Source organism: Oenanthe melanoleuca, chromosome 22, assembly GCF_029582105.1.
Source record: "Oenanthe melanoleuca isolate GR-GAL-2019-014 chromosome 22, OMel1.0, whole genome shotgun sequence".
Taxonomy (NCBI): Eukaryota; Metazoa; Chordata; class Aves; order Passeriformes; family Muscicapidae; genus Oenanthe; species Oenanthe melanoleuca.
The window spans coordinates 4,943,479-4,957,615 of NC_079355.1; the positions used below are offsets into that span (position 1 = coordinate 4,943,479).

General features: G+C 52.8%; 1 protein-coding gene across 2 annotated transcripts; it reads left to right on the forward strand.

Annotated features, from left to right (window-relative positions):
• Positions 1–1,014: 1,014 nt before the first annotated feature.
• On the forward strand, positions 1,015–13,432 carry RAB11FIP1 (RAB11 family interacting protein 1). Of its 2 annotated transcripts, XM_056508773.1 has the most exons (6): positions 1,048–1,424; positions 4,403–4,845; positions 4,990–5,776; positions 6,682–8,853; positions 9,868–9,973; positions 10,830–13,432. In XM_056508773.1, the coding sequence occupies exons 1-6, from the start codon at positions 1,096–1,098 to the stop codon at positions 11,046–11,048; spliced, it is 4,056 nt and encodes a 1,351-aa protein (XP_056364748.1). In that variant the 5' UTR covers positions 1,048–1,095; the 3' UTR covers positions 11,049–13,432. The 2 variants fall into 2 exon arrangements, with proteins under 2 accessions (XP_056364749.1, XP_056364748.1); XM_056508774.1 differs by lacking the exon at positions 6,682–8,853 and having other exon boundaries at positions 1,015–1,424.
• Positions 13,433–14,137: the final 705 nt, after the last annotated feature.

Sequence of the window (14,137 nt, forward strand, 5' to 3'; positions counted from 1 at the left end):
GGGAGGTTCTAGCAGATGGGGATTTATGGATGGGTTTTTTTCCCCTGCTGCTGGGCTGCTGAAGTCCTGAGCAGGGCGGGCTGGCTGTGTGGTTTGGATTCAGCAGCACACGTTTGACCGTAAGGATCCAAATTTGGGTTTTAGGAGGCTGTGGGGATGTGCGATAGAAGCGTGGCTGGGGAACTCACCTGGGGGTTTCCAGCAAAGGCCAAGACCCTCGGCCTCACACCCCCTGCACACGCGGTGGTAGCCACAGGCTGTACCCCCACACCTGGCCACGCACCTGTCTGCACTCACAGGCACCTGGGCACACCTGTACACAACGCTGCATACACACCTGAACCACTGTACATACCTGAACTCATCTGTACTACACTTGTGCCTGTACACACCTGTGTACACTCACCTGCACCATCTGTAGTCATTTGTATGCACAGCTGTACATGCACACCTGTATGCACCCGTGCATGCACACCTGCACACACCTGTAGTCATCTGTATGTATACCTGTGCATGCACACCTGTAGACACCCATGCGTACATACCTATATACACACCTTCGCATATGGTACACCTGTACATATACTTGTACACACCAGTGCATACACACGTGCACATATACACACCTGTGCACACCTGCGCACACACTTATAAACATCTGTGCACACCTATGCATGCACAGCTGTTCACACTTGGACATACACACCTGTACACACCCGTGCATGCACATCTGTGCCTGCCTACACACACCTGTACATACACACCTGTGCACACACCTGTAGATATACACCTGTACATACACACCTGCGCATATCCATACGCATACACCTGTACATACCTGTATATACACCCCGTGCACACCTACACAAACACCTGTGCGCACCTGTACACACACACCTGTGCACACCTGTACATACATACCTGCACATACACACATGTACATACACACCTGTGCACACCTGCGCACACCAGGCCCCGCCCCCAGGCCCCGCCTCCCCGCGCTCTCGCGAGAGGGGCGGTGCTGGGCCGGGCGGGCCGCACCCGCCGCTCCCGTCCCGTTCCCATTCCCGGCCCGCTCCCGCTGCCGCCGCTGCCATGGCGGGCTCGGCCGCGGGCTGGGCGCCCACCCACGTGCGGGTGACGGTGCTGCGGGCGCGGGGGCTGCGCGCCAAGGCGGCGGCGGGCGGCAGCGACGCCTACGCGGTGATGGCTCTGGGCCGCGACAAGTTCCGCACCTCGGTGGCCGAGCGCTGCCGCGGCGAGCCGCTGTGGCGGGAGGAGGCCACGTTCGAGCTGCCGGCCCGGGCCGCCCCGCTGCGCCTCACCGTGCTGCACCGGGCCCTGGCCGGCGCCGACAAGTTCCTGGGCCGCGCCGAGGTGGAGCTGGCGGCGCTGAGGGAGCGCGGCGGGCCCAGGCACACCAGGTGTGTGGGGCAGGGGTCCGAGGGTCGGGAGAGCCGTGGGGGCCCGCAGCGAGGGGGATGCCGGGGGTTCTGTGTCCTGCGGGGGCTGAGGGGAAGGATGGAGTGGCTGCTCCAGGTCCTACAGAGGACGGGGATGAGGTTTTGGGGGGGATCTCAGTCCCACGGGGGCCAGGGAGAGGGATGCCAGGGATTCTGTGTCCTATGGGAACCGGGGAGAATGATGGAGTGGTGGCTCCAGGTCTTACAGAGGATGGGGAGGAGGATTTGGGGGGGATCTCAGTCCCACGGGGGCCAGGGAGACGGATGCCAGGGATACTGTGTCCCACAGGGGCTGGGGAGAAGGATGGAGTGGCTGTTCTAGGTTTTATGGAGGATGGGGAAGAGGTTTTGGGGGTCTCTGAGCCCCACAGAGGTCAGGGAGAAGGATGAGGGGGTTTCTGTGCCCCACAGGGGTTGGGGAGGAAGATGAGGGGTGCCTCTATGCTCTCCAAGGGGGTGAAGAGCTGTGAGGAGCTCCAGCTCCCCATGGGATGCCCTGTTCCTCCTGGAAAGCCCTGTGCACCTCAGGCGTGTGTGGATCCGGTGGGAGACCCCCGTGGGAATCTGTGTGTCCTGCAGACTGGGGGTCACCCTGTGCCCCAGAGGAGTGGGGGGCTCCAGTTCCCCACAGGGACCCCTGAAGCCCCATAACTGCCCATGGTGGGGGTCCCTCCTGGTGAGGGGTGAGCCCCCATAGCTGGGGGCCCAGAGAAACCTTTCCCAGCCAGTCCTGCCTGGGCTTGGGTTTGATTTTTAAACGTTTCCGAGCACTGACACTGTCCAGAGGAAGCAGCCAGCCTGATATCCCGAAACCTGATGCCCTCAGAACGCTGCCTCCTTCCAGCAGGGAACCAACAACAGCCATTTATTTGTTTTTCCTAACCAACAACGCGTGTCAGGGTGGATAATTCCACGTTCCACAGACTGACCCCGCTGCTGTCAGCAGGACCCAGCCAGGGCCAGCTCTGTGTCACCCTCCTGCTTTGAACACAAGCACGGGGAAGGTGAAACCCAGGGGTGGCTCCCGGGAGGGTTTTACTGGGAGTCAGCAGCCTTGTAATGTGCTGGTGAGTCACCTTCCTCCCTGGCTCACCTGAGCCCCGATGGAGCCGTCCCACTTGTCAAGGCCTAATTAGGCTGTGAGTTCATTAAGGCTGTGTCAGACACTGCTGTGTTTACACTGCACAGCCCCTTGGTCAGCAGAGCTGCCCATGCCTCGGGCTCCTGGGCGCATTCCTTTGTGTCTGGGCCAAGGAAAATTGAGGGGGAGAAAAAAATGAAAATACAGCTTGGGTACTCCTGGGGAAATTTCTCATGTTTTCAGTTGTTTCCAGCCCTTGGTTTCCTCTTTGAAGCCTGTTTTGTTCTTGCTGCCACGGTGATGTGCAGCCATAAAGAGCTAGTTTTATTTGGAAAATAGATGCACGTTGATTGACAGGTGCTCACTAACATGATAAATGCCACTAATAAGATTTTTAGTGGTTTGGGGGGTTGTCAGCCCATGATTTCCTTCCAGCCTCTCCCAGGGGTGCTGCTTTCAGCTGGAGCTGAGCTGCCTTTGCTGAACACGGTGTTTGCACGGGATCAATTGTGGCACTGAAGCCCTGTGAGCACAGGATGCTCCTAGAAACCACGGGCTGGGAACAAAAGTGCCCAGTGCTGGCTTGTGTGAAAGGCAGAGGGGTTGTGATTCCCTGCAAAGCCTCGGTCTCCTGATACAGCCCCATCCCTGGGTGCCTCCTAACCCCAGGCTGGAGCACCTGCCTGTCGCTCAAGTGTTTGTTTCGAATCACAGAATCCCAGAATGGACCTTAAAGCCCATCTTGTTCCACCCCCTTCCCTGGGCAGGGACAACTTCCACTGGACCATTGCTTCAAACCTGGCCTTGAACTCTTTGAGGGACAGGACAGGCACAGCTTCTCCTGGATCAGGACCTCACCACCCTCAGAGGGAAGAATTTCTTCCTCATTTCCCTCTGAATTGTCTGTAGCAGATTCTTGAATCCATCTCCTTTGGTTATCCCCATTAGTTTTGAATTTTCTCTGGAGCAAGTCACCTTTTCCTTTTCTCTTTTGTTGCTTCCAGAATGCCTGTGGAGGTTGAAGTGCAAATTAGATGGCAGGGCACATTTGAATGCTCCGTTTGCTTCCTTTATTTTGCCATTGCAGCTGGTGAGGAGGAGGAAACAAAGCAGTTTCCAGGCAGCCTTTGCTATGGGTTCTGTGGGGTGGGGAGTTCTGCGGTCCCATCAACAAACAAAAGCATTCTGGTGTGGAGTGCTGATAATTCTCTTTGCTGGCTCCAGTGTGGTTTGAGTGTCAGGGAGGGGTGGTTGTGGGTGGTGGGATTGTGGTTTGGGATGCCCTGGGCACTGCCCACATGGAGCTGGGAGCTATGTTGGGGAGGGAGAGCAATGCCCTTCCTGGTGCGTGCCAGTCACGAGCCTGGAGGGGTGAGTGGAAATCCCCCGTGGTTTGTAGCCTCTGTGAGGCTGGGGTTGGCTCTCTGCTGTTGATTAGGGTTCCTTGGCTTAAGAGGCATTAAGGAGCTGGAATGAAAGGTATGAGGGCGTGGGACTGTGTGCAGCTCTGAGGCTGCTGCTCCGTTCCACTTCAAAGCCATGGCCCCTGCCAGTGTCAGGAGGGGAGATGAAAGGGCAGAGGAGAGTGGCTGAGCTGAAACACAGGAATTCCATGTTGTGCTTCTGGTTTTTTCTCCTTTTTCTTAACCCTTCCCAGTCTGGGTTTTAAACCAAATCTTAATAACTTTCTGTTTAAGATAAGGAATGTTTTCCTTGGCACCTGGGGCCGTGACCATGACATCACCATAAGATTAAAGGCTTTCTTTTCCTGCACTGTGGGCTGATTTGATTTTTCAACCACAAGCACCTTATGTGTTCTCAATTACTGGTGGTTAAAGAAATCGCCTCCTTGCTGCAGGTGGTACAAGCTTCACTCCAAGCCAGGGAAGAAGGAAAAGGAGAGAGGGGAGATCGAGGTGGACATCCAGTTCATGAGGAGCAACATGACAGCCAGCATGTTTGACCTGTCCATGAAGGACAAGCCCCGCTCTCCCTTTGGGAAGCTCAAGGAGAAGCTCAAGGGCAAGAGGAGCAGTGGCCTCTCAGACACAGCATCAGAGATTGTCCCCAGCACCTCCCACTCCCCTGCTGACAGCGAGGATGAGGCGGCCGAGAAGGAGAAGAAGAAATCCAAGTTCAAAGCGCTGTTCTCCAAGCCTGGCCTGCACAAGACATCCCTGTCCCAGTCCATGTCAGTGCTGCCCACCCAGCAGCCCCTCACCCCCAGGGTTCGGCTGCGGCCCAGCGACTTCCAGCCACAGTGGGATGAGGAGGAGTCCGAGACCTCTCCTGCCTCAGAGCGTGAGTGGTGGCACAAAACCTTCCCCAAAGGCTTGTTTACACTTTTCACAGCACTGGTTAAATTCTTCTTTCTGAACAAATCCATAGAAAATGTTGTTTTGTTCTTGCATCTTGAATTTCTCCCTGTTTTGTTTTTTTTTTCAGGATCCTTTGAAAGTGCTCTGGAAGAGAAGCCAGCTCCTTCTCCTCTGTTCAGATCTCGTAAACCAGCCTTTTTGGACAGTAGGCAGCTAACCCAAGGAACCACTAACCACACCAAAAAGGATGGGCTCTCTTTGTTCAGTGGCCTTAAATCCAAAAACGATCCCGTGTCCAAGTCTAGTCTGTGCATCAATGGCAGCCACGTTTATATGGAAGAAACCACGAGGAAGGACAAGACTCCAGCCTCCTCCCCCTCTCCTCACCTCAGGAGGAAGCAGCACTTTGCTTCAGAGGAGAACCTGTCCTCCAGGTCCACTAAATCACCTGAAGAGGTGGGGAGAACCTCTTCTGGTCAGGCTTTCTCTGGGTCCACATCCTTGGAGACCTTCAAATCCATGACTTTGCCTTCGTACAAACTGCTCAGCAATGAGGAGCAGCTGGACACCAGCATTCCACCGAGCGTCGAGGCTGCCAGAGAGACCAAAAAACCAGAGCCCAAAAAGTCTGCCTTGCTCTCCCTGGTCACTGGGAAGAAGGAAACAGTGAAGACCAGCGATGCTGAGATTGTTCCTGACAGAACCCTGCAGAGTGAGGAAAATGCAGGTGCAGAAGAGAAGAGTGAAGAGGAGGCCAAATGCCCTGAAGGCCCAGGGGATTTGGGCAGAGGGAGCCCGTCAGGAGATGCTCCCTGTGTGGAGGAGGCTGTCACAAACAAACAGCTCAGCCCCTGCGAGGAGGAACGGAAACCTGAGAAGGCTGCTCCAGCCAAGACCAAAGCTGTGAAACCCAGGTGAGTCCCAGCTGCTGGCAGGGGCAGGATGGGCAGTGGTGGTGGCAGGGGGCAGTGGGCTGTGTCCTGCCACACCTGGGCTCAGGTGCTGCTCTGAGGGTTTCATGCTGGTGTTGGATGCTTTGGTAGCAAATAACAACTCCAGGTTGTTCCTCAGTGTGAAAAGGAGATGTATGTAGGGGTGCTCCTTGTAAGGGATGGTGAAATAGTGGTTCTCTAGTGCAGGCACCTGTGCAGGTACTGAAGGGGTGATTTTCGTGCTGGATCTCTTGCACAAACTAACTCTGTCTGAGCTGTGTGGCTGCAGCCTCCCCAGGGTCTGAAATGCCCATTCTAACATCTCTGCTTTCCTCTTCCCTACTTGGCCGTGGCTTTCCAGAGGGTAGCCTTGAGCCCTTCTGCTTTTGGCATCGTTCACAGCAGCACAGAGGGGTTTGGTGTGGATTTGAACACAAGGCTTTTTCAGAAATTCTTCTCCTTAATCCTTTGTATATGTATATATACAAATTGTGCTTGAGGTTTTATGTATATAGGTGTGCCCTACTAATGAGCCTGTGTTTTGTGTGTTCCCCCTAACTCCTCATTTTCAGTGCTTCTCAAGTTTAAGTTCCTTGCCTGTGCAGTGTTTTACATACTAATAAACCTGCTTGGGGTGCAAAGGGACAGTGCTTAAAGCAGCAAAAGCAAGCTGTGCAGCAGAAGAGTTCTGACAAACACCCAGTGCTTGGTAAAGGTGCACTTAAGGATATAAAGTCTCACAGACACAGGGACCTCTCTCTGAGGTCTCCTTAGAGCATAGCTCATCTCCAGTGGCAGAGCTGATGGAGGCTGGTGCTAAAGCTTCTCTGTTCCTGCCTCGTGTTGCATCTGCAAGTGACATGAGAGTTTTTTGTCCCTTTTTGCAGACTGGGCCTGTCTCCAGAGGAGGAACCCAAAGCCACGCTTCCTACTCTTGCACCTGCCCCCCTCCCTGCTTTCCTCTCTGTGCACCGTGCCAGCAGTGCAAATAATCCTTTTGTTTCTAAAGTGGGGCAGACAGTCCAAGGGCCAGACTCTGAAAACACCACCGGTTCTCCTGCCTCTCTCACTTCTCCTGCTGTTGCTGCAGGGCTTTGGAATGACAAGAACCCTTTTGCTCCTGAGTGGGACAGGGCATCCAGAGCCTGTTTCCCTTCACCCCATCATCCTGCAGCCTCTGTTCCCAAAGTGCCTCTTCCTGGGCAGGTCTCTGCTAGGGGCAATAATCCTTTTGCTGCTGGCTGGGGGCAGGCTCCTGAGGGCTCTGGCACGGAGCCTTCCCGGGTTCTCTCTGGCCCAGCCACACCTCCTGTCCCCTCTGGCTCTGGTTTCAATGGCAATAATCCCTTTGTGTCCCAGCCTGGGGGACAGGCAGTGCCAGCTTTCCAGGCTGTCTCTGCTTCTTCCCCTGCCTGCCTGCCTGGTGGGAAGGACTGTTCCTCTGCAGGACACCCTGCTCGTGGTGCTTCAGGGGGCTCTGTGGATGTGGCTTTAGCCAGTGGTGTCACAGCTGTGCCACACCCTCTTGGCACCTTGTCTGACCCCCCTTCTGGCCCCCCTGGGCTGGCTCCAGAGCCCCACTGTGGCTCTGCCCAGCTTCAGCCTGAGGATTCTTTGGAAAGCAGCAAGGCAGGCACTGGGAAATCTGTGTCCTTTGTCCTGGGGGAATGGCAGGGTGTCCCATCAGGTGATGTGGGTTTGGGTGGGCAGGAAGGTGGAGAGCAGCACCTGGATTCCAGTGGGAGGTTACAGATGGCAGCAGGGGAGCGAGCAGGGTTTGGGGGTGAGCTGGGAGCAGGGGGTGACCCAGGGACAGAGCACTCTGGGGACAGCACACATCCCATCTGGAGCAGTGATGGAACAGCCCTGGAGGTCACTGGTGTGAGCACTGAGCCCTGCACGAGGGCTGACAGAGGTTTTGTGTCCCCTGAGAGCGAGCTCAGGGAGGAGCAGGAGACCCGTGGTGCAGAGCAGTGGGCAGAGTGTGTGCCCATGTCAGAGCCCCAGGCAGCCCCACCTGCTGGAAATGAGGCACTTGCTCAAGTCCAGCCAAGCCCGAGAGCCTGCACGGTGTCCCCTGGGGAAGGGGATCCAGGGAGGGCTGGCAGCAAGATCCTTGTCCCCCCAAAGCCAGCCCCACGAGTGGCTGTGCTGCTGTGGAAATCCTCAGTGCCTTCCCAGGCTGAGCTGAGGGCTGATGCTCCTTCAGGAGATGCTGTAAAATCCACACCACCCAATGATGAGAGTTCCCAGCTCTCATCAGCTGCTCGTGGGTGCCTCCCTCAGGGTGGCTCCTTGGAGACTGTTACCCCTGCAGTGACACCCAGAGGTAACAGCAGTGGCAGGCCTGCAGGAGAGGAAGGTGATGATGATTTCCCTGTCAGTGTCACAGATCTCAAGTCTGCCATTCCTGTGCCTGGGGACCGGGGCTCAGTGCTGGCTGCTCTTCCCGTGATCCCGGAGGGAGGCTCTGATGATGAGCTGCTGGGGGACTGCCAGGAGAGCTCTGGGGTCACTGCAGGTGGCAGAGGTGTTCTAGGGGATGGAGAGCAGCCCCGAGGTTTGGCACCTTTGCATGGAGAGCAAAGAGAGCTCTCTGATAGCTCTGCTGTCCTGGCTGCTCCAGGAGGAGGAGGAGCAGGAGCTGTTCCTGGTGTTCAGAAGCCAGGGAGTGTGGCTGCAGTGGGGGCTCCCAGGGTCTGTGTGCAGGGAGCTGCCTCAGGCTCAGGTGTGATGTCTCATTCCAGGGAGTGTGACAGTCATTTTGAGAAACAAGAGCTGGAAAGGAGTGCAGGTGTTGAGGAGTGTGCAGAGTGTGACTTCTCTGAGCCTTCTGCTTTCTCTTCCTCCCTGTCAAGCCCTTGCCAGCCCTACTCTTGCTCTCATTCCCTTCTCTCTGACACCCCAAGTCGTAGAGCAGAGTCTCCAGCAGCCGAGGGCTTCGCAGATAAAGCGGGAAATTCGGGCAAGAAGAAACTCCTTCAGGCACGGGTTTCACCCTCTGAAACCTTCCCTAAGCAAACCCCACGGGGTGGTGAAACCGTGTCTGCCCAGCACAGGTGAGATGTGTGGGGTCACAGCAGGTTCCTCGTGCAGGTGTGAGCTTTGCTTGGTCTCTGGGTGCAGATCTGTCCCTGCAGCTGCTGCACCTGGCCAGGACTGCACTGCCCTGGCTTCCTCTGGCGCCTGGGTTTGGCAGGGTCTGGCTGCTGGCACCCAGTGTGGGGTTGCTGCTGGCTGCAGGAGGATCTGTGCCAAGGGCAGCAGCTGCTCAGCACAGCTCTTTGGGGAGCCCTTAGGGAAAGTGCAGGTGGAGTGGAGTCACTGCATCCCACTGGCCTGGGGCTGAGCTGTTTGCTCAAACCTGGAGAATGGGGACCCTGGGAGAGGGGGATGTTTCACTTCCTGGCTAAGCTCAGTGATCACCACAGCTGGTGCAGCTGGGACTGGTGTCACTGACCTGCCAGCCCTGGACACTTCACCTGCAGACTCTGCCTGGTGTCTAGGATACCTCTGGGCCAGCATTTGCTGAAATAGAAGAAAAATTTTCTTCCTGTGTTAAAACTGGTGCTCTAAGTCTTGCTCAGGGAATAATGACAGCACTTCCTCACAGCTTGTGGTGTCAGTTCAGACTGGACAAGGCCTAACTCTCGTCACAGGACAGCAGAAGTATTTGATATGTTGTAAGATCACAAATATGTTGTGATTAGGAAAGTCAGGCTGAAATACCAGTTCCTGAGGGATCAGAGTAGCTGCCCTGTGTTCTGTCTCCTCGTGTAGCCTGACCTGGCTTTTCTTCCGTGACACACAGGATGTATTTCCCTTCCTGCTGCTGCTTTATCTCCAATGCCTTAAGTCAATAAAGATAGTAGAGAGCTGAAAAATACTTACAAAACCCCTGTGGCTTAGAAATACCTTGTCTTCCTGAAGCTGAATCTCTTTTCTCTCAGGAGATAGAGCAGGGAGGGAATTGTCCCCAATTTCTTGCTGTATTTTTTCTTAGTCAAAGATCTGTGTCATGCTGCTGTTACATCTTCTGCCTCAGCAACAGGAACCTTTTTTTCCTGTTGCAGACTCCATCCTGTGAAGCCAATGAATGCCATGGCAAACAAGCCTCAGAGCAAGAGCCTGAATGTCATCAGCACCATGAATGAAAAGTTGCTGGAAATGAGTGTGAAGGTATGGAGTGGCACTTTCACTGCCCAAGCTTTGATTTAATTGAAGAGTTTGTATTCCAGTTATTTCCTTTTGGTCAGCCCCCAAGCATGGGAACAGTCCTTTAATTCTTATTTTCCTGCAGACTGATCTATAATAGAGCTGGGGCTCCTATTTTGTGGAGGAGGTTCTCAGGCACAGCCACTTCCTTGGAGCACAGTCATGCACTGGGATCAGCAGTGGGGCTGAGAGGAGCTTTCAGCATAATCCTGGCCTCAAAAGAGACCTCCAGGCTTGAGGCACAGCTTACTTGCCACACTAATCCAAAAGGCTGAGAGCATCCCTGGCCAGCAGGAAAAAATTCCAGAAAATCCTGGGTCCCCTTATTGTCTGTCAGGGTACTTTGGGGAAATAGAGAAGTTAGAGCTGAAAAAACAGCAGTGCCTCCTTCTGGTGTGTGGGGAGAGGATGAGAGCTGAGTGACTCAAACTGTTTCAAGGGGGTTGAAAACTTGCAGTGGGTGTTGTGGTGTTCTGATTGCACCTGAATTGTGTGTGATGCCCCAGAGGAGCCTCAATGCTCACACTGCCTGCCTGGGCACTGCTCTGGGAGCTGGAGGAATCAGCAGAGGCTGCTCTCAGTGCTGCTTAAGGGTTAAAAACAGACTTTTCAAAGAAATAGGAAAATCAGCAAAGGCTTGGGTGTGCATTTCTTGCTGTTTAACCTGAATTTGGTTTTACCAGTGTGCATTTGAGCAGCTGGTTGAAGCTTTAGCAGGTTGTTTAGCAGCAGCTGTCACAGTGCTGGTCTGTGGTTGTGTTGCTGGTTTGGAATGTCCTGTGTCTGCTCTGACCCTTCTCTCCCTCCCTCCCTTCCCCAGAAATATGATCCCTCAGACCCTGCCTATGCCTATGCCCAGCTGACCCACGATGAGCTGATCCAGCTGGTGCTCAGGCAGAAGGACACCATCAGCAGGAAGGAGCTGCAGGTGCGGGAGCTCGAGGATTACATCGACAACCTGCTGGTCAGGGTGATGGAGGAGACCCCCAACATCCTCCGTGTTCCCATGGCTGGGAGCAGGAAGGCTGGCAAGATGTGAGGGATCTGGGGTGTCAGTGAGCAAGGACTCAATTCCCCCAGAGGAGGGTGAGGAGCTGCTCTGCAGCAGGTGCTGCTGGTTGTGCTTCTCACAGAAAATGACCTTTTTCCTGTTTCTGCCTTGAGCAACCCTGGGATTGATTAATAGCTCCATCAGGTGTTGTAATGAAGTCACCTTATCATATTTATTTTTTGTTTTCTTCCCATTATTTGGGAAGATCAGGCATTAACCCAAAGGGTGGTTGTGATGGGAAGGAGGAGGGTTTTTGATGTGTTTTGCTTCCCAGCAAGGCACTGATGATCCTTTAGGAAGATTTTTTTTTTAATTATTTTGTTTTTTAGCAGCTTTGATAGATCATTTACTTTTCTTCCCTCATCTGAAGTTGTAGTGCAATATAAATTCTTGTACAGTAGAGCTTGAGGATTTGACTGTTTTTAAAATAATAATAATTACCTACACTGGAGAAGTCCAAAGATGTCCCAGCTTCAGGCCTGGGCTGTAATTTAAAAGGAATTATTGCCCTGAAAGTTGACCATAAGCTGACCAAATCTCACTTCATCTCATCAAGTGGACATTCCCAAGGGAAAGTTCACAGGTTTTCTGGAGTAGGAGCCATTGAGGTTCCTGGTACGTTTCTGCCATAGGAATGGCATCAATGGATTGGGCCAAGGGTACATTTTAACTCAAGTTCTTCTCTTGGTGTCTCAAAGTTTCTGCTCTGGAAGTTGTTCACAGGAGGCTCTGTGCCCTGGAGCAGGGCTGGCTCTCACATCTGTGGGAGTTCTGTGCCCATTTCCCTCTTACATTCATTCAGGACACAGAAATGCTTTGGCTGCTGGAGCTGGGGTGACCTTGAACACCTTTCCAAGGTGAGCAGTTTTGCAGAAAGTGCTTCTTGTTGTCATTGCAGAGAGGGGAGGGAGCACTGGGGCTCCCCTGCTCTGGTTCCTTGCTGCTCACACAAACCCTTGTGTGGCTGAGGCTGTGCTGGACAGCCCAGAGCTCCCTCTGTGCTTCAGGGGTGTTCTCCCCACCCTGTCAGACAGCAGCAACAGCTCATGGCTGGGGAGCAGCCACCACAGCTTCCCCCACTGGGAACCACGTGGGGCTTTGTTTGCTCAGCTCTTGGGAAAGATCAAAAAATCAGAAGCTTTTTTGCTTCTCTGGGATTTACCAGGGTAGGGAGAGTCCATAAAAGTCTTAGAGGGAAGCTGGAAAACCAAGAGAGCAGGAAGGAAGGGACCAAAGCTTCATGAGGACCAAAGCTTAAAGCTTTCCAGCCTTAATTCTATGGAAACAAACACTCCTACTTGTGGAAACTGTTGGGTTATTGCGTCACTCCTGGCTCGGGGTGAGTTTCTAACTCAGGTTTTCTACAGCAAAGCACTTTATTGAGCAGCTGGATGGACTCTCACCCTGTGAGCAGTCTGCTTACAATTGTCATAAACCACTAGAAACTACTGGAGATCTCAAATACTGTATTTTTGTGTGAGAAGCAGTTTAATATATTTGCATGGAGATGTAAACATTTATTAGAAAAATCAAAAAAATGCTGTTAATGACATTTTTTATTCCTGCTACCAAAGTCTGGAGCTTTACTGGCAGAGCTGTCCCTCGTGGGCAGCCTGACCTCAAACAAGCCTTAGGAGCTGAGTCTTGCAAGACTTCAGGTACTCTGATCTCATTTTAGTGTTATTTGAGCAGTGAGGGCATTCTCTCTTTTTTTTCCTGTCCTCCCTGCTCTGAATGAAGGGTCTGAAACCTTGGTGGTGGTGCTGCTTTAATTCTGAGTGGTGCTGGTTGGCTTTGCTGGAGCTGCTGCTGCCTCTCGTGCCTTCTGAGTGAGGAAGATGAAGGATTGATTTGTTTCCTCCTCGTGCCTCTGCGGATCTCTGGACAGAGGATCCTATACCTCACTGATAAACTTGTATTTCAGACTTTTTTCTGCTAGGAAGAGTGACTGCACAGAACCAAAGCAATAAATGATATGTGCTCTTGGCAGAGATGGAGCCTTAACACTTGGAATGGCCTCCCCTGGTTGGGGGAGCCTTTTTCAGCTGGTTCCAGCTGTGGCTGTTGGGTGGCTCTTGCCCCCAACAATTGCTCTTCTCTCCTTTGGGTGGCTGCAGCTGTGGAGCCCAAAAGCATCACCCAAGCCTTGTAGCTCATTTTTATTGGCAATAATTGTTAAAGTCTTCCTTTGGTGGGAAGGGACTGGCATCTTGCATCCTCAAGGGCCTTAAGAATCAAATACATTGTTTTATTACTGAAGGATCTCAATGCATGTTCCCTGTTTGTACTCTCTGCTTTTAGCCCAGGTACTGTTTGTTTTTGAACACTTTTGGTTTTATGGAACACTAAAATAAACTCACCTTAAACCCAGAGTCCTGATCACCGTGCCTTTGTTCTGAGAGCAGTTCCAAGAGAGCCTCATCCCTCCTTGTGCCCAGCTGTTTCAGGGCTGGTTTCATCCCTGCACTGAAACATGTGGGAGCTTCCTGGTAAACACCTGTGAGGTGGGGAAACCTGATGGACGGGCTGGGCTGCACCTGCAGAACCCAGAGTTTCTGCACAGCACCAGTGTCAGTGCAGAAACATAATCCCAGGATGGTTATCTGCAGGTGCTTTTATTGAAGAGCTCTGGCAATCAGGGCTACAAACCCAAATCTGACTCCCACGTGGACTGGAGATGGACATGTTTTTATGCCCTTTTTGTTATATAATTGTATATTAATTATCAAACCCATATTGTTCTATTGTATACATTGATCTTATCCAAGCATGAATTCTTGTAATTTTCATCAGGTCCCACAAACATCCTTTCTCATGATTCTTATTACGATTAAACAATAATTATATTCAATTACCAAACAATCATTCTATTTAACAATCGTATTATTTATCATATGATGATTAGGCAGGTGCAGACAAAGCTCAACATTCGTTCCCAGGGCCTGGTTCCCTTTCCCAGGCCTACCAGACCCAACCTTTCTTTCCACCCCCTGAATCTATTGTGTACAATTCCAATGTCTTAGATACATTTCAACCCTACGCTATCACCAACAATGCCCGTGGGAGACAGGGGAGAG

What these genes read in the sequence shown, in the direction of transcription:
- RAB11FIP1 (XM_056508773.1), top strand. Translation starts at nt 1,096, where the DNA reads ATGGCGGGCTCGGCCGCGGGCTGGGCGCCCACCCACGTGCGGGTGACG. An exon ending in GGCGGGCCCAGGCACACCAG is followed by an intron (nt 1,425 to 4,402) that starts GTGTGTGGGGCA and finishes TCCTTGCTGCAG; the next exon opens with GTGGTACAAGCTTCACTCCA. An exon ending in GACCTCTCCTGCCTCAGAGC is followed by an intron (nt 4,846 to 4,989) that starts GTGAGTGGTGGC and finishes TTTTTTTTTCAG; the next exon opens with GATCCTTTGAAAGTGCTCTG.